The sequence below is a fragment of the Perna viridis genome, chromosome 8 (genome assembly GCF_037379345.1).
Source record: "Perna viridis isolate PV_CMFRI_1.1 ecotype Kerala chromosome 8, ASM3737934v1, whole genome shotgun sequence".
Taxonomy (NCBI): Eukaryota; Metazoa; Mollusca; class Bivalvia; order Mytilida; family Mytilidae; genus Perna; species Perna viridis.
Window position 1 is genome coordinate 22,598,897 of NC_142452.1, and position 23,234 is coordinate 22,622,130.

At 32.7% G+C, this 23,234-nt stretch overlaps 1 protein-coding gene and 1 long non-coding RNA gene across 7 annotated transcripts; one reads left to right on the forward strand and one right to left on the reverse strand.

Moving 5' to 3' along the window:
* Window positions 1-1,954: 1,954 nt before the first annotated feature.
* Window positions 1,955-5,464, reverse strand: LOC148609865 (heavy metal-binding protein HIP-like). Of its 3 annotated transcripts, none has more exons than XM_088541326.1 (3): window positions 5,185-5,464; window positions 4,760-4,854; window positions 1,955-2,989 (listed from the first exon to the last, which is right to left on the reverse strand). In XM_088541326.1, the coding sequence occupies exons 1-3, from the start codon at window positions 5,408-5,410 to the stop codon at window positions 2,966-2,968; spliced, it is 345 nt and encodes a 114-aa protein (XP_088397452.1). In that variant the 5' UTR covers window positions 5,411-5,464; the 3' UTR covers window positions 1,955-2,965. The 3 variants fall into 3 exon arrangements, with proteins under 3 accessions (XP_088397452.1, XP_088397453.1, XP_088397451.1); XM_088541327.1 differs by having other exon boundaries at window positions 1,955-3,830; XM_088541325.1 differs by lacking the exon at window positions 1,955-2,989 and having other exon boundaries at window positions 3,920-4,854; window positions 5,185-5,462.
* A 591-nt stretch (window positions 5,465-6,055) lies between these two features.
* On the forward strand, window positions 6,056-22,717 carry LOC148609866 (uncharacterized). Of its 4 annotated transcripts, none has more exons than XR_015914591.1 (4): window positions 6,056-6,310; window positions 18,649-18,757; window positions 19,253-19,356; window positions 19,929-22,717. It is a non-coding gene; the product is annotated as an uncharacterized LOC148609866 (long non-coding RNA). The 4 variants fall into 4 exon arrangements; XR_015914590.1 differs by lacking the exon at window positions 6,056-6,310 and adding an exon at window positions 17,461-17,585; XR_015914592.1 differs by lacking the exon at window positions 6,056-6,310 and adding an exon at window positions 17,658-17,676.
* Window positions 22,718-23,234: the final 517 nt, after the last annotated feature.

Below are 23,234 nucleotides of genomic sequence, written 5' to 3' on the forward strand. Positions count from 1 at the left end.
GATTGTCCGAATAACCAAAATCTGTCATATATGCTCTTTAATTGTGTTGTTTGATTTGGTCAAGTAAATTTTCCTTTTTGTGTTTTGGCATTTTTGTCCACTACTTTTGTTTTTCGCTTTGGTTTTGGCTTTCTGAATACATACATAAATCGCCATATCTGCCATATTTAGTCCATATTCAGTTTGTGTTTTATTACCATTGATACCTTAAAATAACGCAAGATGGTACAAATGCCTTATATATTCATACGTATTGATTGTAAATGTAAAGAACATGTTGATTTAAGTCTTTATTGAGTTTAAGGCATTTTGAAAGCAGGATTATATAATATCCCTTCCACAAGGCGTTACATTTTTATTGCTATATATTTATTGAAACGAAGACACTATTCATGTCTCCATTACAATAATAAATTTTGAAGGTACAGATTATATACGGTGCTCTTCGTTGAGAGGTGAAAATATAATTGAACAAATACGGTGTGCAAATAAATGCAATTCAATTAAAGTCTACCTGATTAAATAATATAAATATTAACACTAAAATCGACATCTCCAAAACATCATCGTTTAGAAAAAAATGTACATTATCACTTACTTTTCATTCTCGTAATTAATACCTTATACATCGGAAGAAAAAGTAAAAAAAAAATGTTTTCATTACTTTAACTAACTAGCTTGTCACGCTGATGCTGTTTCACGTGTAATCGTTTTTAAAATGAATAGGAGATATGTTTGCGTTGTTAAAAAAACGGGAAATGTCAACGAACGATTATGACAAAAGCTAAACAACATTTGTGAAAGCATGGGTCTCATAACAAACAAAAATAATAAATGAGATTCCTTGTAACTACACGCGTATAGTAGTTAAAAATAATTTATATTTTTCAAATCTTGTCGTTTTCGAACTTTTCTACTTTTAAGCAAACCACCAATACAGATTACAGACAAGAACAAGAAGCTACCAGGAGCCTGAAATAGTTCACCTTGTTATTTTTTTTTTACTTTCAATGGTAACTACACTAACAAGTAGTTTTCCAACGAATTAGACTCAGATGAATTTTGTAGGAAGTACCATAAAGATCATTTCATCAACTGAAAGTTTCTTTCTATCTATTTTAGTTTTCAAGATATTGACTGAAAACTTCTAAATCCTCATTTTTGCATTTCAAGTCGTCCGAAAACTTTGATTGAACGCAGACTTTTGAAGGCCTTATAAATTTATCATTTCGGCAATTAAAAAATTGAAAGAATTAAGCTTAATCTAAACGTTTTGGGATATATGAGAAAAAAAAAACCCTTGTTCAACAGCGGCCTATGTTTCGATTGATAAAAAATTCACAAATCAGATCTATGCAAAAAAAAAACAAAACAAAACAATGGAATATTCATACCAAGCTTGGTTTTAATTGAGCTGGTATCTTCAGAGGAGAAGGTGTTTGAAATAAAAAACATTAAAATAGGAACAAATCATCGAAAAAGAGCAAAAACTCCAACAGATTGAAGCGAATTTTTCCATACAGATAGATCTCATCATACTGAACACTTTTATCCTGACATAATTTGGATTAACCTAATGATTTTAGGAAATATGTAAAAAAAAATCTGTCTGACCTTTATGTTCTATTCTTAACAACGACGGCTGTATTTCTCAAAGGATAAAAATTCCCACATTAGTTAATTCTATTTAGAATATCCTCGCTAACATTCATACCAAGTTTGGTTCAAATTGGTCAGCGGTCATGTTTTAAGACAGATCAAAAATCATAAGTTCTATGCAGAATATCTTTTAAAACATTAATACCTAGTTCGGTTTTAATTGGTCGAGTAGTTTTAGAATAGAAGAACTTTGGAAAAAAAGTGTTACAATAACGACGACGGAAGACAACGACGACAACGGGCACCAAGTGATGGCAATAACTCACCTGGCCGAAGGAAAATGAAAAAACTAATATTTAATTTGTGTTTTAATTGTTTACTAAATTAATTGTACATTACATGACATCTACATATTTAAAGCAAATTAGTCGACATTTCCATACATATTGTTTATCTATTTTTCAGGTTATTGTAGAACTTCAGAATCAGGCGAAGCAAAACGAACTTCAATCATGGTAAATACTTCATGATGGAAAGGGTTGTTTATTTACAATTATGTTTTTTATCCTAGTTTTGTTAAGGCGAGACAGTCCAAACGTCAGAAATCAAACATGATAAAGAGACGTTCGGTACAAACTGCCAGCCGTCTGCATTTTGACTATTTAGAAAACATAGGTATCCACTGCACAATGCCAAACTATCTTATTACCTTAATTCACTCGAAATATTTGATGGAAACACGTGTTAAAAGAAGTAAAACAACCTTTACCAAATGATAAAGTAATCAAAGCCATACCTAAATATAATTTAAATATCAGTGTTGATGCAGATAAATCTTTGTACCTTAGTTGCTGTAAAACGGTAAAATCTGGTCAATATGTTTATGTTAAATATTATGAGAACCAAAACTTTTATATTTTCAAGCACATTGAATAAAAAATGGGATTCGGAAGCTGCAGGATATGTTTAGCTGTGTGTTGTTTTATATGGAATTTAGCATATTTAAATGGCCTTTTTTTCTTTCGTACACCTCAAATTTATAAACATCACAGCACCTATTGAAGGGATTCAAACAATGCCTTGTCTTTTAATCAATACATTTGAGACTGTAAAAACTTATTCATTTTAATTTTCATTAAGTTGTCTAGCATTAAGTGTAGTTTTTTAAATTTTTTTTTCTAGTGTTAGTCTATAGGTATCAAAGGCTAGGGGACTCTGTGTCCATAAAATAGATTAAAAAGCTTATATGATGTCAAAAAGTATCGCTTTAATGCAACTTTCAGCTTTCCAAAAGTGGGAGGCTTCAAGGTGGTATTCCAAACTGGAAACTGGAAATGTTGGCACCATTCTTTGACAAACTGAATGCTTAGTCTATATGGAAGTTCAAATTCTACAAAACAAAATTACCATCCAACGAACAGTCCCATTCTAAGTAAAACTATCGTAGGAAAATAGGAATACTGGATATGCAGATTAGGTACTGGAATACCTTACGGGTGCAATGACAACATCAAAAGTATAGGAAACCTTTCAAGCCAATATAACAATAACATAAATGTGATGGAATTATTTGACAAAATTCCAAGGGAAAGGAGTCATGGCCAACGCCACTATACGTCACCTAAGATGTCTCCAGAGTTTTTTTTCTTTTTATACAAAAACATTTTTGACTTCACCACATTCGAACAAATTTCTATTCTATACCGCTCACTTTACTCATGCTCCTTGTTGTGTATGTCTGTTTTCCATAGTTGTTCTTTGTCCCTGGATTGCTTTCTTTTGATTACCGCTATAACCTAGGTTCGGTTGATTACTCTTTGATTACCGCTATAACCTAGGTTCTGTTGATTACTCTTTGATTACCGCTATAACCTAGGTTCGGTTGATTACTCTTTGATTACCGCTATAACCTAGGTTCTGCTGATTACTCTTTGATTACCGCTATAACCTAGGTTCGGTTGATTACTCTTTGATTACCGCTATAACCTAGGTTCTGCTGATTACTCTTTGATTACCGCTATAACCTAGGTTCGGTTGATTACTCTTTGATTACCGCTATAACCTAGGTTCTGTTGATTACTCTTTCGTAAAAAAATTGCATTGATACAATATGCTTTAATGGTTGTAATATTTAAGTTGTCGATTCATGTGACCAAATAATTTGGTGAGATCAAATGTTTTCGCCAATTTTGCAGACCTTACACATGGTGGTGCAATTTACACTAACGTTCCTGTTAAATGCATAACGCACAATTAAAATGCGAACAAAAATGAGAGCAAAGGGATCACATATTTTACTAAATATCATGTAATATCCATACTGATTTGCATGTTTTTATTTTCAAGGCCAATTTCGACATAAATATTATAAATATCTTATTTTGAAGACAACCGAAACTAGAGGAATCCGAAATCCTTACGTTTGTTTAAAATATTTCCATTGCAGTTAACTCAATTTAAAAACTTTCATATCCATTAAGAAAAGAATAAATGGAACGTTGAGTAGTGATGATTTATAGAGTATCTATAGTTTTAAGAAATCTCATAGGTACACACATTGAAACTGTAAATGATGTAATAATACATAAGATTAACATACCGCGTTTTGTCAAAAGCTTAACAACACAAAAACAGAAAATTATTATTTAATCGTGACATTTTACTTTGAACTAATACCTGTACTTATAATACCAGCAACAACACCGTCTTCGTAAGATAAACCATTCATTATTATAATCGGGTTAACACAATTTATAATTTAGTTTGATGATAATGACTATATATTACTGCTTTGAGAATGGATAACTTCATCTGCCTTTTGATTTTCATACGTATTTTAATGTGAAAAAAGTTACTCATGCAAGAAGAAACCTGAAAACGACGAATGATCAAGTCCAAAAATTTGCTCGACTTCGTTTCTATAACGATGTTTAATAAAGATCCTGTCTCCTACTTCCAGTTTAGCGACAACACTTACAGTACTCGAGTCTGCCGTTCCCATCTTACTGTAACCTATAACATAGGGACTGTTATTTTTGTTCAATTGATAGTGAACAACATGGCCATGATTACCTAATATCATTGCTGAAAAGTGATAGACACCTGCTTTTGGACACACAAAATATCCCGTTTGACGATTATAACCTCCTCCAATGTTTACCTTTATCCCGTCAAATTTCACTACGTCATCAATTCCGTGAAGAGTAAACGGGTGTTGTTGTAAAGTAACGAAAAAGGCAGGATTGTCCTTGAAACCTGAAATTAAGTTTAGTTAAAATACTACATTCATTATGATTTTCTAGTAAACATTCGATTTTGTCATAACAATCAAATGTTTTCATGTTTTTATGACAACTGATCTTCGATCTGAAAAAAAAAATCAACTGATGCATTTACAGTATGTTTAAACGTTCAATGCATAAACCTTGTTACTTAACGTGTCAAGAGACAAATTTATAAATCCTTACAATTTGATGCTCTTTGAATGGTAATCTTAAAATTAACTGCTTACCAAAAAAAAAAAAAAAAAACTTAAGTGATATTCGATTTATATTTGAAATATGGATGATATAATTTGCCCCTTACCCGAAATACTTGAAATGTTAAGTCCACTGACAGCATTCTGCACTTCTTCCTTAATCAGATTTCTTATCTGTCCAGCAAGGTGCGATATGTCTAGGTCTGCTATCAGTGGTGCCCTTAAGTTTGTCAAAAGAGGGGCATCTGCACTACTTACAAAATTTCCAGTTTTACATTCTAAAATTAGGCATACAATCAACCAAACCACCCCACCACAAGACAAATTTAGCATTGTGATTTAAGTCTTCAAGACATGAAATGCCGGAGTTACTTTACGAAATTGAAATATATAGATACATAATAATAAAGAGGATATATATTTGTGTTACTCCCTTCCGACATCTATAATGATGTATAGATACTTAATAATAAAGAGGATATATATTTGTGTTACTCCCTTCCGACATCTTTAATGCTGCCTTTTTTTCTGCTGCGTAGATTATATTTTATTTTATATATTATATGAACGGAATCAGGAATATTAGCCAATATATAACCTATATAAGACAAATACCCAGACACAGTACATAGTTAATACAATGATCCGAAGAAAATTTACAAACAAGTTCAACATATTTTCCCTTATTTTCGATCGATCGATCGATCGAGAGAGAGTGAGTCTCGAATTACCTGTCCATATGATAATTACACCCTAAAATCAACATAGATTCATTTATTGACAAAGCCACAAAGGTAAAACTAACCCGTTGCATGTGACTGTATGCACATAAGTTGTACTGGGACCATCGTGTTGATGAACCACATTGACTAATATTACTATAACAGTTTTAATCTGATGAATATTAAGAAACTTGTCCTTTGACCATAAAAACCGGGGAAATCACATGTGCTTTACTGTGTAATATTTCTATTTTCTATGTCTGGTTTCTGGGACTGGATAAATTAATACTATCTTGAAATTGGGTACAACTCCGGGATCGGAGAGGGAAGTTTTGGGAGTGTTGTTGATCGTCTGCTGGATAAGTTTTGTGATGTGTATTCACGTTTAGTTGCATGAGAAATTTTGTTGTTTGAAAATTAACAATTTAAGAAGTAAAAGAAGATCGTAGCTCTTCAGTTGATAATTGTACCCCCAGACCAAAAGAACGGGACAATAGTTCAAAACTTGCAGGTAATTATCCTTTAACATTCACTTGTAGTGAGTATTATTTAGTTAAATCATACAGTCATTTAGACTGTAAATACAGGTATACAATATTACTGCTGTGACATAATTGTATATCCCTTAAAGAGTGTATGGTAGATGGCTTTTATTTAAGAAAACTTATTTTACATTTAACAATAACGGCTGCTAAAACTTAAGGACGGATTCGGGATTTCAGGTTGAGGGGGTGTTATCAATATTATGAAGAATTGCAAGACAATTGGGAAAGAGATTACTGAAAAGGCAGATTTTTTGCAACAAAAATACCTAATTTTATGGGGGCGTAATCCCTTTCTTGGATTCGCGCAATGAAATATGAAATATCTGATATTGGGCTGCTAACAATATCAAAGATTTTCATTTTTTTTTGTTGATCTCTGAAAATATTTATTTGTTCATTTTCTGTATTTTGGTAATACGCTGGTGTGATTGTTGCGTTTTACCATATCTGTTCTTTTTTTCTTTTGCTTGTATATAGTGTGGAGTTCGAAGGATTTTACTTCATGTCATATATTTTTAAAATACACCAGGTGAGTATCCTAGGGAAGATGTGCCGGCCATATCGCCCACTAAAATTTGGAGGGAATAATTGCATTGAATGACAATTCATACAATTTACACTCAAAATGTTCTTATTTCTTACCAAATTTATAGTATAGTATTACTGCGTAAGGTTTTCCATATTGGCTTAGTTATTGGTCCGAGGCTAGCCATATTGGACTAAAGCGTAGACAAATTCCTATATTTCTAGCCAAGGACCAATGACGTTGGTATTTTACGGGACGGCTTAATCCCCAATTGGACGGCTAGATCCCGTATTGGCGCACTTTTTTATTTTGTATTGTATCGGCAGTTTTAACCATATTTAGGCTAATATTCGAACTTTAGTCAATAAAACTCATAATTCCTTGAATGTACTAAAACCTAATCTACAGTTACTTCCGAGAATTCTATAGGAATTCCTCCGGATAAAACTATGCATACACTGTGCACGTGAAAAGGATGTCAACGGCGGCAGGACCCAGATATTCTTAAATGGGAAGTGATCTTTCGAAGGGGTTCAAACTTTTTGTATATATTACAACAAGATTAGCTTTTTAAAAGGCCATCCATTTGGACAATTTTGAAACAAAAAAAATATTTGTCTTATTTTCCTATAGGAGAGTTCGCCAATCTCATCAGTGATGTCATATTTACTAATTTACATATCATTTAGTGTCAAATTGGCTTGCAAATAAACAACTAAATAATTAACAATTTCATGATTAGAATCCCAATTTTTCAAAACCTTATAGCTTTGTTATTTTACATTCAATTTTGGTTCTGTAAAATGTTTCCTTTACATAAAAGAATTCGTGTTTTATATGTAAATTTATAACTTATTTGAAGAATAAATTTGAAACCATATTTATATGCAAACCACTATTTTCATATAGATTTGTCTTTAAAACTTTATGCTCATATGAGTCTAATTACTGAATATTTATTTAAAAATTCCATGGATAAAAAAAGTTTTATTGGCAGTTTAAAAGAATTTTTTCAATTATCTTAAAAACCAAAAAAGTTATGAAGATTTACAGTTAATGCCAATGCCCCCTCAAGGATTTTTTTGCCAACCAAAACCAAATCATAGGTAAGTGATGACATCACGAAGACCTATCCTATACAAGATTGGCAAAATTATATGACTCTTATACATTCTAAAGATTTTTGCATGCATATGTAACGGCTGAAAGTCGTTTCTAATGATATTATTAATTCGGCATTTACCTACTGTATTACGTGTCACTAAAGTATCATAGACCTATAGTTACAGGTCTAGACTACGGTTAGGCAGTACAAGGGAAAACTATAATATTCAACTAAACGGCAAAACTGAGCTACGGAAAGTTCCGGAAATCTGGATGACTTTTAGGTTACAGACCACCAATTCAACCAATGAGCATTTGGAACGTACGCAAAAATAGTCCTACGCAGAAATTACCCCTGTTCCTCATAGTGCTGTGAAAAAAGTTCTCATCTTATTTTAAAAATTTAAAGAGTTTCTGAAAGGAAAAACATTTCTGTACATTTTATAGGTGCATTTTGCTTCTTGTGATGTGAAGCCTAATCTCCATAATGATTTTTAAATATACCCCTATCTTGTGAAAACACTGGGATTTCCCATGCTATTTATAGACCCTTCACTTCCGGTGACCAGTACTGCACTGCAAGTCTGCTAACCCCACATGCCATTCTGAGGATTGTGAGCTGACATATGTAGAATCATGCTGATATATAGTCATCTGCAGGTTAAAGTTAAGGTAAAGTCCAGAGAAGCCATTGAATATTGTGAAATTAGCATAGAAGCCTATGGGAAGTGGAATTAGTGGTTTTTAGCCTATAATCACAGTTTAATATCTGAAATTAACTTTATAAAGCATATTCTCAAACAAATATTACATTTTTACTTAAAAATTATTTTGTATACATGTACCTTCAGGTACCGCAGTACCTTTTCAACATTTAGGACTGTATGAAGTACTGTATATACATGTAATCAGGGGCGGATTCAGGCGGGGGCGTGGCGGGCCTGCGCACCCCTAAACTTTGCATAGCATGGCATGGGTTGTCAGGGGTAGATTTAGGCAGTTTAAGGTTGAAATTTTAATTTCTTGCTAATTTTACCACAAAAGATATCTACATTGCACCCACTCTTGAAGAATATTTCCAAACTTTAACCTCAAGAAATTTTTCCTGTGCGCCCCCACTCTAAAATAGAATACCACACAGGGTTCTTTATCGTGCGAGTAACGTGGCATCTTTCCCAAAACATTGCACCACTATGTTTTTTTTTGTCACGACTTCCATATTATGGCCTGTAATGTGCCAGGGTTACCCCATGTACACCAGGGTCACACAACCCAGTTGACCTCCGGACCCGCACGGGACTAAAATTTGTATAAACAAAGACAGACAAAACCCTCTATATAGCTCAATGTACAATGCATTGAATCTTTGCACTTTTTTTCAAAATGAACACTTTACCTACGGGCTTCACTGTAAAACGAAAGTAGAATGCATCATTGAAAGTGCCAGTCTATTATTTAATACACTACAAAGAAGTGTGTATGCACATGGTGCTAAAGTAATACCTCTATATTTAAATATATCTCTTGGATCTGAGCTACAACTTTTAGGAATAGGAGTAATAATACCTTTATTCCAAATTTATTGAATTTTACCAGTTGTAAAACACAAATCAAACAATGTTGTTAAGATGTTAATAACTATAATTTTTACATAATTGAGCTTGAATTGAATCTACACCAGCATCTTTACCATTTTTGGCACTCATGATAACATTAAAAACTTCTTCAAAAAACTTGTTTTGTCTAGAAAATCACATACTATATTACTTTCAACATTCAAATCAACATTTGTAGCTAATTCATTTTTGGAATTTTGATTAAGTAAATTACAAAAAAACAATTTCTCCATATATTTAATACAGAGTCCATATTGTTTGTTACAGTACCATCTGGCAATACAACTTCATTGGGAATGGAGGACTGTCTTTCATTACCAATACTAATATTACCATTTTTTCTCCTAAATTGTCCTTATTGTTCATATTTAATAGATCATCTTGGCACTGACGCCAGTAGATACGTTTCCTCTGTTGTACAAGTATATCAAAGTCTTTTTGATTTATTCAAAAATAGAGTTCGTAACACAGTTTTATTAACACCGACAGTACAACTCAAATACTGGCTTTCTGCAAGGCACGTCTCGTTCCATTTTAAAGTTAATTCATCTGACCACCATGGCTTCTTGAATCGTCGTCGTTTATTGTTACAACTGGCCATTACAGACATCCGAGGCCATTATTAATACCAAGGGCATGTTACAGGGCCAATATGGAAAAGGCCAGGCATTAATACTTTTATTAACCAACTTTATTTCAGGACATAGTCAGAATCTTTATTAATACATATGATTTGATATTAATTATTTCGATGAATCAAATATTTATGAAAATAAATCATGAAGGTTTTTGTTTGTCTTTTCCAATAGTTCCCCTAAAAATCGTAAATTTATAGACAAGTACAGTCAAGATTAAACATATCTAATAATTTATATGGAGAAATTTCGATAACCAAAAATGAATATTCATGAGCTAATCAATCACGTGACCAGTCGCCCGACATCCGAAAAAAACCACGACTTTTCAGATTACATAATTTACGGAATATTTGGGTTGTTTCCGTCATTGTTATTAGCGAACACCGCGAAGCGGGATGAGCTCTATGGTTATTACGTGTACTTTCTAAATTTCCATAAAGGTTCCCCAATATACTAACGAAAAAAAAGACATGTCCCGGAAGAAACAAAAGATGACTGTCCTTACGGAGAAAATTCATCATTTCCTTCAATCAAATAAATAAAAAATACAGGTTAAGATTACGTTTCAGTAAAAATAAATTAATCATTTCTGATAGTTTTCAGGTCTTTAACTTTTTTTACTTATTTAAAAAAGTGAATGTGATGTAAAAAACTTCGGGAAACACGTGGATGTACGTACGTATATCTCCGCTGTTCCACTGTTGCTGTTGTCAAGAACCTAACCCGCCTTGGAAAAAATATAACTCCGATTGTATTATTCAAATCGAAGAAAAGTTTTTTGTAAGAGTAATCAAGGGAACCAAGGTTATAGCGATAATCAAAAGAATGTAATCCAGGGACAAAGACCAGATATGGAAAACAGACATACACAACAAGGAACATAGAGTAACTAAAATCATGCATACAAAGTAACAAAAGTAAATGAGCAACTCGGACTCCACTAAAAACTGGGAGCATGGACCAGGTGCACCGGTAGGGTAAGCGTCTTCTGCTTTTCCAGAAACACCCGCCGAGTTGCTCATAAAAAGTCAAGTCGGGGTAGACAAACGAGGAAAGGAAAACTAAATAAGATTGGAAAGGCAATCATTTTCTTGTTTGCAGTTGCGTCTGAATTTTGTTTGCGTCACATGATTTGTGTAAAGTATTCCCACCATTCGTGGAGATCTGTAATATTTCCGGTATCTGTACAAATTGATCTGACCGGCTAAAACTGAAAAGGATGTTACTAGAGACACTTTTAATAAAAATTGTAAAGTATGGCGAAGCTATCGACTATTTAAAAGGCGAAGGGAAAAGGGGGATGGGGTTAGAATTTTTTGGGGTAAAAATTATTTCATAGGCACTCGTTTCAAGCAGTTAAAACTTAGCTCCTTGCTCGCTCATTGAAAAAAATCACCATTATTTAACAAGCCAGATTTTCAAATAAAATAAAAATATTGTTTACGCTTGCCTTTGAAATTTAAATAGAAATATTGCACTTGCGAAACAAAAATTTTCGTCCGACCCTCACCCTTTTTCATGTTTGTAATGTTTTTATTATTTTGACGAATCTCGCACAGACAGTATACGTGTGGTAAAGCTCTCGGTGCTGGCTGATTTAGGCAATGCCTACTCCATATAAGGTATGTAAGTCTCGTTCTAGTTGCATTTTCTTTACCGGAATTTCCGATGTAGAACGTATTGAAAACTGGACACCGATCTGTATTTGTTTACTCCCGGATACTTGAAACGCTGTATAACAATGCTAAATCTTCTAGTTTATGTATTTTTTTACTTCATTTATCATGTAGAAATAGTTATTTGTCATTTTATTGGTATTCTTTTATACAGAAAGACTAGGACCCATTCTCGTGAAATCACGGGGTCACATGACGAGACTTACACTCCCTGTTTGGTTTATTGATACTGTCCGAGTATGTGACCCGGGAAATTAAAAAAAAAAAAAAAAACACACACACAAAAAAAACCCAAACAAACAAACAAACAAAAAACAAAAAAAAAAATAATTTGGCAATTTTTTACGTAACAACCGTGTTTTTAAGTGCATTTTGATCTAGAATCAAGCTATTTTCAAATGTCGTTTTGACAGAGGAGCGCATATGGTAGGTCAGTAAAAAGAGAAAAGTAATTTACTTTGAAGACTAATATCAACACCTGGATTCGTGCAAAACAATGAGATTTGACTGCACATGTCGTCTTTGAAAGTCATTTAAACACGAAAGTCGCCTTTTTTCTTTAGCATTTCTGTATAGAAAAGTATGTGCATCCGCTCCGAGATTTCATTTTTGTTGCCTTTTCCAGTAATCCCCTCTCCAAATCTTAAATTTAAAGTTCAAGATTAAACATACCTAATAATTCAATATACTTAGGACCAGTACCATCTTTCATCAACTTTTAATATCCTAATCTAATAAATTGAATTATTAGGTCACTTTTAATTAAAGTTGTCACTTATTTTATGAAATGTATGCCGTGTTGATTTAGTTCATAATGGTCCCGTATTGATGCCCTGTTTTGAAATTCTTAATGCATGGCTGTGCTTTCGTAATGACCGGCTGTAGGAATTTCCGGTTCGTAATGACCAGTTGTCGAAATTTTCAGTTCATAAAGGATGGGCATTTCTATACGTATTGTAGTAAGTTTGTTGATAATATATGTTAATAAATATGTAATTTCATATTGGTCTTGTTATAGGTTTGAGGTCTGTCATATTGGTCGAGCCGGTCGTATTGGTCCCGAGGCATCGCCGAGAGCCAATACGGCTGTCGAGGCCAATATGATTGACCGAATCCTATAACGGGGCCAATATGAAATTACATATTTATTGACAATTTTATTAACCAACTCAACTAGATGATTTATAGAACAGGTGTTTTTGTGTTTTGCCACGAACATGTAGGTTTATTGCATTAATCAGTCTTAAATATCGTTTTTGTATAAAATAGAAGAATTTTTTATGTTTCCCCAGCTTTTAGTCTTGGTGATCAAAGTTCATGAAATCCAATTCTAACTCATAATGGCGGTGTCAAACGGCCCGAAGTTATGGTGCCGTATTGGCCCTAGTTTGATCCATATTGGTCCTCTTTTTTCATATTGGCCCCGTATAGATGCCCGGTTTGAATTCACATCAATTGGTCAGTTTTTGACATATTTTAACGTATTTTGGGTTGTTGGTTAATAAATTAATAAAGATAATGCTACATAAAAAATCGCATAAAACGCATCTTTTAGAAATTATACTCATTTAGACAAAAATAATTGATTTGTTTATAAACATTACAGTTCAGATGAAACTGCAAAAAATGACTTACCACAAAAATCCTTAATTTTGCGAATGGCATCCGTGTACTTATCCACCTGAACTAGAAAACACAAAGACTACCGACCCAGACTCCAGAACTATATAGTGTCATTTTTAGACCTTTACCTAAAGTTCGACGACGGTTGTCATCTCAATACAAACATAAATGATACACGTGATGATTTTTTTTCAACTAGGGTTTTAGCTTAGTGACTTTTTGATGCACCACCGTTCCCTGAAAGGCAGGAAGTGGATCAGGGTCATCATATATACGTCTCATACGCTGCCTAGCACCAATATGTTATTGAAGAATATTATGTTTATGGCAAAAATATTATTGACGAAGAGTTTTCATAATATCATAAATACATTTTATGTATGGTTTTGACTCCTAATTTTACCATTTTTCTTTCGGTGAGAATTTATATTACGACAAACTGGATACAATTTACCGTCATGGAAGCGATATATTTAAATTAGTGCGCTATTTAAACTAAATATTGTAATTTAATCCATCATTTCCATCAGAAATGCCAGTACCGAGTCAAGAACATTGCAGTTGTTTCCATTTTTTTACCTTGATATTGGGGGGGGGGGGTGCATGTTTAACATTGAAATTGTAAAGTTCAGTTATAACAGTTACTCGGCATTATAGGAACACAAACAAGTGGATATATTATTATCTTCACATGTAGGGCCGTCCTTTTACAAATCTCTGGATCTGTCTTTTTAATGTAAACTAAAAATATATCAGTAATTATGTTTATACTGTAGATAACCTGTGGCAGATCCAGAGGGTGTGCAGGGGGTTGGCAACCCCCTTCTTATTGGAAATTTTGTAATTTTCATGTGTAAAATGGACATAAAATAGCATATAATGTCCTAGTACCTCCTTTTTTTAGGAACCTCTGCTGGCACTCCTCCTATTCAAAGTGTCTGGGTCCGCCCTGATAACTCTATGTTTTGATTCATGGAACCTCTCTTTTATTTTGTGTTGTTCCATTTATACTGCCAGGGATGTAATATTAAGTCCCTGCTTTACCAACGGAGTATTTTTGAAGATCTACAGTTTACATACATGCACATGTAGAAGAACATGTGAGTGCTATCCTTGAGGAACACCCAAGATATATAATAATTCATGCTGCATTTGCATTTGTTAGAATGCATGCATACTACCAATTATCATCAAATTTCAATGCATCTAGTTTTTTTTTAATTTTTAAATTGTTAGTGAATGATTTTGTGCATGCATTTTTTTTATCTTACCTTTTTAAAATCTTACCTAGACAAACCTGTTGACTTTGTTTGGGTTTCTGTACATATGTTCATGTATTTGTGTCATCCAAGTCTATAGAACTTATAGATTCTGCTTCAGTAATGTGAGGTTCAAATTATTTCTCTTCTTGTGATGATAAAATGTAGATTTTCAACATGCCATGATGAGAAAAAAATAGACAAAGAGGATTCTTTCTTCCATGAAATCTGTAGAAAACTCAGAAACATGTTAATTGTGTAAGAAAATCTTGCGCAGTCATTTAAAAAACCGCCTGGTAGTTATAATTTAAACAGCCACATGCATTATCAATCACTGGAATGGAATAAGAGAAGTACAGATTTATTTTTTTTGTAACTTCACTTACCAGATATTTATGCTGCCTGGAAAATATACATGACATTCACTAATTTTCATATCATTAAGTGTCAAATTGGTTGGCAAATAAACAACGAAATAAACAATTAGCAAATTCATGATTAGAATCCCAATTTTCAAAACTTTATAACTTTGTTATTCTATATCCAATTTTGGTTCTGTAAAATGTTTCATTTAGATAAAATAATTCATATTTTGTGTGTAAATATTTTACTCTTTTACTTAAAAAATAAATTTGAAATGATATGTATATGTAAACCTCTATTATCATTAAAAATAATTTTTTATGCTCACATAGTCTAATTACTGAATATTTATTTTAAAATTCCGTGGATAAAAAGAGTATTATTGGCAGTGTAGAGAACCAAAAGAATTTTTCAATTACCTTAAAAAACGAAAACGTTATGATGATATAAAGTTGATGCCCCATGCCAATCAAGGGATTTTTTGCCAACCAAATCCAAATCACAGGTAAGTGATGACATCACGAAGAACTCTCCTATATTTTAAAACAGTTTTTGGCATGACATTGGTTGTGTCCTTATTGTATGACGTGTGAAGAACCGTGGCTCAACCGCGCATGGGAAGAATTGAAATTGATTTTACATATGATAGGGACATCCAGACTTGGGACCGGCAAGTTATCCGGGCGGAGTTAATGTCCATTTAAAAGATTTTTCAATACTAGATCCAATACAAGGTAGATCTATTTAAGTGTAGATTACATCTTTTTGGCATTTTTGGGATATATATATATTCCTAACTTCTATTTTATTTTCATATTTGTATGAAATATTTGATATCACTGCCTTTTACAGGTAGACTGATACAATTAGTGCCAGTCTTTTTAAGCGCAATTCAACCACTGGGAAATATGTTGGGACAATTAAACTAGTTTTTTATCCAATTGGCGCAAACGTTGAATCGAAAAACGCGCAATGTACACTTTCATTGAACTTCAACGTGTAGACACTTGGTAACCAATATGAACTGTACAAAATAGTATGTTCATTGTACACCAGGTATAGATTGTACATATAGATTCCATCGTATAGTGTTTCGAAAAGTAGAATGGGTGAATCTTATTACACGTATGTACAATACAGTTTAATGCATATCATATAAATTGTAGCTATAACCAGAGGTATGACAGACTTTAGAGCTTCAGTTTCCCTACATGTATGTAGGCGATTTTGAAATTATACAATTAAGGATTTTTACTGTAATGTTGGAATATACTAGTATACATTTGTCATCATCTCATCTGTAAAAGCTTCTTGTACATAACAGGAACGCACTTTTGTACACTATATACACACGGATAATCAGAACTGTAAGGGAACGAACATCTTCTACTGCAATATTGGACAGATAAATCCTGTCACCTGTTGAGTCACCTGTTCTGTCTGAGCCACAAAACAATTAATTTTTTTTTAAATTACCTCAGGGCGATTCTATTCGTCACCTGGCCTGTGTAGTGTCGTACGTAAACTTAACCGAGATTTTGAAAGTGGGTTCTAAAAGGGGTGGGGGTCTAGAAAAAAAGGGGTGTGTCATATTATAATATTTCCTCATTTTCACCAAAATTTTGCATGAAATTATCCACATTAATCCAATTATATCATTTTTAATACTTCTTTTTTTAATATAACAACCAAAGGATTTTGATAGGCTATTATAAAAGTCCTTGTATATAATTATATTTACTGAAAGGATCTGCTTACTAGTGAATGAGTTTTTTTTTTTTTTTTAATTTATATAAGGTTTTTATAATTTTACTAGCGAATTAAAACCGTACATGTAACAGGGAGTTATAATTAATTACAGGTCTATGCGTGTAACTGTCACCAATGATTTTACAGTCCATGCTTTAATTTACATTACAAAACCGAATTACTGCAGCCCGTGAAAGAGGTTCGCTTGCATGCACCATCCTATGGACGAACGGAAATGCCAGCATCATACGTTAGATCTGGGTATTAAAATGTACACGTACTATGTTTAATCAAGACAAAGTCCCGAGAAAGTACAGTTTCATTCGTTAGCCCAAGGATTTATATTATACATAGCATTTACATAAATTTAACTCCTTCGCTAGCTATGAAATAACTTTTTGTACAACTATTTACTACGTTACTGGAATGCTCATCTTGTGCGTTCCTACATCGACATAACAACAAGTGTTATACGAAAGGATAATTACAGAGGAAACCTCAGATATGTATTGTCAGTCAGTGGCGAAACGGGGTGCCGAAATCAACCATGACACAAGACGCTTTTGTATACGGTTCATTCCCCGCTATGACCTCGTCCCAGCAGCGAGATAAGTGTTGATGCTGCAGTCGTTCAGAAACTAACGAATTCAATACAGCAATGAATGCATACGTCAAGTTCCGACTACAGTAAGTTAGGAGTTGTACTGCTGCAGAAAATCTGCATGATTTGCTCTGACTACTCTGCTCCTGATACAGTTTCCTCCTTCCACAGTCACAGGTTGGGAACTACAGCTGAATTCTCGTGCGGTGTTTACCCATTATAAAATTAGAATTTTTTTTAAAGTATTTTATTTGAAGGGGGAATATTTATTGTATCTGAAGAATCCTTTTTTGAATTAGGTTCACTGTAATTGTAATATTTAATGATTAAAGTTACCGTGGTCAGGGAATTTATATTAATTTACAGGGACTGGTCAATTCTTACCAAGTTTATAATATGGAGTAGGCATTTCCTAAATCAGCGAGCACTGTGAGCTTTACTGTATATGTACCATCGTTGCAAGACTTATAAAAATAATAATGAACATTACAAAGTGGGGGGGGGTGGGGGGTGGGAGGGCAACCCGGATGAAAATTTTTGCTTTGCAAGTGCAATATTTTTATTTATATTTAACCAGCAAGCAAAATCAATATTTCTACTTAAAAATATGTCTTGTTAAGTAATGGGGAGTTTTTTTCAGCTAAACTTATTTAGTGAAAAAATGAACACCCAGCCCTTTTTACAAATTTCTGGATCTGCCCAGCATATAGCTACTTATCTGTCAAAGAAGAATTAAAGTATTTGTAATCAATTCAACCTCATTTGAACATTAATTACAAGAACAAGTCACAAGTTTTCAGTCTGTAGAATAGACTTATAATTTGTTTACTTATAGTACAAAACAGGCACTACCTGACAATCCTGCAAAAAGTTTTAACTGGATTTGTTGCTTAGTATGTGTTCCTAATACATGTTAGTTCTTAAAAGTTCTTAAATAGAACTTAAAATAAGATATGATGTGTGCAAAGATTGAAATATGTTGGTTGGCATTTGTTTTTTGTTTTTTTTTGTTTTTTTTTGGAGGGGGGAGGGTTCAATACCAACAGAAATTTTTCAACAGAACCATATTTAACTCAATCTTTACACATGTGGCTGGCATTTTAATACTTGTACAACTAAATTTGTCTAGCTGTATTTTTATTTTTTCAGACCTTTAAGTGAAGACTTGTATTTAAAAGAGAGACACTTACACATTTCTTAGAGAAGAATATTGACCAATTAAAAAGGGCGATAATCATTTAACACATTTACTGTAGCAGTAAGTACTTATACATGCAATACTCAGTGATTATTTAATAATTAAACATTTTTTTTTCATCCACAGGTATGCATTTTTTAACATAATCTTGATGACATTGTAAATAGGCTGAAACAGTTTTGCTTTGAATACACAGGAAGCTTTCATGACGCACATTTTAACAGAAAGCACACTTAAACTCGAAAAATAGTAGTGGATATGTTTGATTTTGTTTTCGTTTAACATACTATCAGAAACTTTCACGCATACTGTTTGAATGATTAAAAAGTCATCTAATTTTTTTATATTATTAAAATTGGAAAGTTAGGCTTTATGTAAAGATATAATATATGCACTAGACCCATAAAGGGAGATAATTAAACTGATTGGTTTTTAATGTGAAAACCTTGTTAGCACAGCTCCTCCAAAACCACTCAAGGTATTTAAAAAAAAAAATATGTGAAGAAATGCATCAGTAGAGATTCAATGCAGTACTTTTAGCTTTGTATATTGTAGGGACAACCTGATAATACCAGATGACTATTAATACATTGACCAACCTGATGGATTGGGTTTTGGATCCTGTAGTGAGAGCAACATATGATAACTTGTAATTACAGGTATTCCTATATATGCATTGTAAAGCATTACTTGTACATGATTTTGATGTTTTTTTTTAGGTAATCAGTTTACTTCAAATTGTTATTAATGTTGTGCACTCTGTTAGTTGATTGAGCACAAGAAGCATATTACTTGTAGTTAGTTTTTCAACTTAGCACATTAAGTTCTGTCTTTATACATGAATGAGTTACATATAAATCAGAATACATTAATAAGTTATAAATATTTGTAAGAAACCTTTTAGAGTTGAAGACCTACAGATTATGCTTTGCATGGCTTTGAAAAGTGAGGGGGTGGTTGTTGCCTGCTGAAACTGACCAATCACCCTCATAGTAATTAGTCAGCCAGTAACACAAATCATGTTTACATTAGGTTGTTACTTTATTATCTTTCAAGGTAGGTTTTTGATAATTGGCATGTTGTTAAGCATTTTTAAGATGTATAGCCTTCTACATGCTCTAGGGTTAATTACAATTGACCTTGACATCACATTTTTGTGCTTTGTTTGCATTTTTGTAATTAAAAATCTACCCAATACTATGACATTTTTAGTTCTTAACTATTTTTTTAGGTATCATTATTGGTTGGGATTCTATGGTCAGAATAGCTACTGGTATACAGCAAGAAATTCCTGCAAAATTTTAGGAGGATTTTCACATTATATTTAAGAGCAACACTATCATGATCAGATCATCACTACAAAGTGTGCAGTACATAACATGAGCTTTTACTATTATTACCATCAAATGAGAAATTGAGAATCTTCTTTTGGTGATACTGGAGTACAGTTGTAAAGAAATCATCATTGCTACCTAAATATGATATATGTACATACATGTACTTGTGACTGCTAATATTATTCCCACTGAAGCTAAAGTGTTGACATTCAAGAAATAGTTTAGATGTATCAGCCTCATTCACAGAAGGGTAAAATTGGAGGAAACTGTAGGGATTTAGACATAAGCAACAAACATGTAAATTTTGAAATAGGAATGTAGTTACACGTTTATTCATCAGAAGAAATCAATTCATTTTTTTCAAAACCCCACCATTGCAAAAAAGGTTTTAATTTTTTTAAATAATCATTAATAAATGTCTGCCGATTCAGGAAAAACTTAGAACATACATTATTGTACCTTACTATGATTTGATGTGCTGTAATGTGTATCAAGCATTCATTTTCTGTTTAAGTAATTTTATATCTGTTTACATTCATGACAATATTAGGTGTTTTTATTATGTCTATGTTAGCCAGATTGCAATAGTTTATATGAACGGTGGTTCTTGCCCATGATATAAGGTTCAAAATGAGTTAGACTTTGATTCAGACATTTAATTCCTGTCAAATTGCATGGGCATCTATTTCATATCCTTGGAAGTTATGAAAGAAGGTTTAGGCGTTAATTTGCTCATTTTTGCCAAAATTTTGCACAAAATCAACCCAATTTTTACCCAAAAGGGGGTGTATTAAATAAAGTTGATTTTGCATTTTAACACTTTTTGTTTAAGAATGGACATAAAATGCCAAAAAATACAGATACTTTTGTGTTGAATGTGGATATGGTTATGAATTGTGATGAAAGTTTATCAACAATATCAGTACTTTTGCAATGCAAAAAAAAAATGAACTATATTTTGTTATAAAGCATGTTCAAGAAATAACACTTATCAAGATAATTTAGCTTCAATTCTTTTTTAAGTTGAGTAATTAAATACATAAAAACATGCATATTCCTTATAAGATTTAATAAAGTAATAAATATACTTACTTAATGTGAGAATGCATTAGTTATTACTTGCTTATAAATAATAGAGATGTAAAATTATTTAAATTCTATAGCTTTATTCAATCTACACACACATTTGTTCTTTCTGGTATCTTTTCATAATACCTCTTCATACACATGTACCCATTTTTATATGTTTCTAACTGTATTGATTTACAAACAAAATATCCCATGGGACAAAAAAAATCCCATGGGACAAAAATAAATCCCATGGGAGAAAAAAATCCCATGGGAGAAAAAAAATCCCATGGGACACAAAAAAATCCCATGGGATAATGAAGAATCCCATGGGATAAACAAATCCCATGATTTTTAAATTGAAACTATAAGTTTATTTTATCAAAAATTGTAAAATAAAATGCATTTCATTAAATCCCATGCAAATCTGCATCCAATGGTTACTCACATGACATGGTAGGTTGAAGAAAAAGCTGCGCAAGATTTGCAATTCAGTGTTTTGCAAATTTAAATTGTCTTGTGTTATGTAATTATGATCCAAATTTAAATATATGTTATAATAACTGTCATTAATCCATATTCTATACTTGCCCTAACTATTTAAGACTTAAAATATGGTTGTATCAATATCTATTTCTCAGTTAATATATTGTTATGATATACATAATGTACATTTACATATATGTAACTACTTTTTATGCAGTGTAAATTTTTATTGATTACCAGTTTATAGCTATGCTGTGCCATTCGGTTTCTTTGGGGGAGGGTGGGGGGGCACACTTACAGGTCACATGATGGTATAATGTCAGTTATGTCATATTATTTGTATTTTTATGGGACAGTAGTGTATACTTAATAGACATATAATTTATTTACCCCCCTAGAAAAGGAAGAAAAAAACTAAGAAAAAATTTGGGGGAGGGAACAGGGTTTGTTTAATATTTGTGGGTTATTAAGATGTCATACACACTAATTTTTATTTCGATTTTAAGGGCAGGACTGCCTTCTCCATCCATCCAACCCTCTTATGAATCTGCACTAGACTCTGTATGCACATGTAATATAAACAATGTGTGTTATTTATTGCCTTCAATGTATGATTTGTTTTTGCAGGAAATTGATTGTCAATATGTTACCTGCATGTTTTTAAAAGCTCATAAAAATGAGCTAAGTTCTTATGCTAGATATGACAATTTCAGGTTACATGTATTCAACAATACCGAAAATGGCTCTGTCAGTTTGTGTCGAAAGAGGTCATACCACCAAAGAAAGGCTGAGGTGGACTTTGATATTGGGGCTTGAAATAAAGGATATCTAGAAAATAGTCTGAGTATATTTTCAATTAACTCGATCATTATTGAGTTTACATACTCGATAAGTGCGTGTAGCATGTGTATATCTCCATTTACATGTACATGTTGTACATTCTGAAGTTTAACCAGTTCATCTCCATGCATTAATATTACATTCACTGTGGGTATATATATGAATCATTTTTGCAGAAAATTAATTGTTGTTATGTGACCTATTTGTTTGAAGAACTTCATTCTTTACACAGAACCAGATAGAGGCATGTTTCTTAGTTTACTAGAAATAAAAGTTTTAGTTACAATGATTTAATTCTATCAAGCAGCCATTTTTTAAACAAACGTTCATGAAGATTTAAACCCGTAAGGAATGCTGGACCAAAAAATGGCCAGAAGCAAGTATTTTCCTGATTTTTGAAAAGTTAAGTAACTTGATCTCTTTCAGATTGTACTACAAGGTGCCATACATTCGTTTTGAATCACTAAAGAAAGGCTGAACTTGATTTTGGGGTTGCGACCTGATCTAATTAAGAACTAGGGGTCGAAAACAAGCATTTGTTCTGATGTCTGGATGATTACTTGAGTGAAACAGAATTGATCTTATCAAAATTGTTCCACTAGCTGCCTTTGGCCCAAAGGAAAGTTCAGATTGATATGAACCAAATGAGGTGCAAAAAAGGACAGATTGGTTCTGGTGAAATTCTTTTTCTACAAAGGAAATATCAGATTTATTTGAACCAAAGGAATACCAAAAGCGGCCACTTATGAAGGTACCAGTGTCGTATTGCATATCCCTGAGCGGGTGTACGTCAAAACATGGATGCT

Coding starts and splice junctions, on each gene's coding strand:
- LOC148609865 (XM_088541325.1), bottom strand. CDS start 5,410: ATGCTAAATTTGTCTTGTGGTGGGGTGGTTTGGTTGATTGTATGCCTA. Junction 4,855..5,184: donor TAACATTTCAAGTATTTCGG/GTAAGGGGCAAA, acceptor ACTTAATTTCAG/GTTTCAAGGACAATCCTGCC.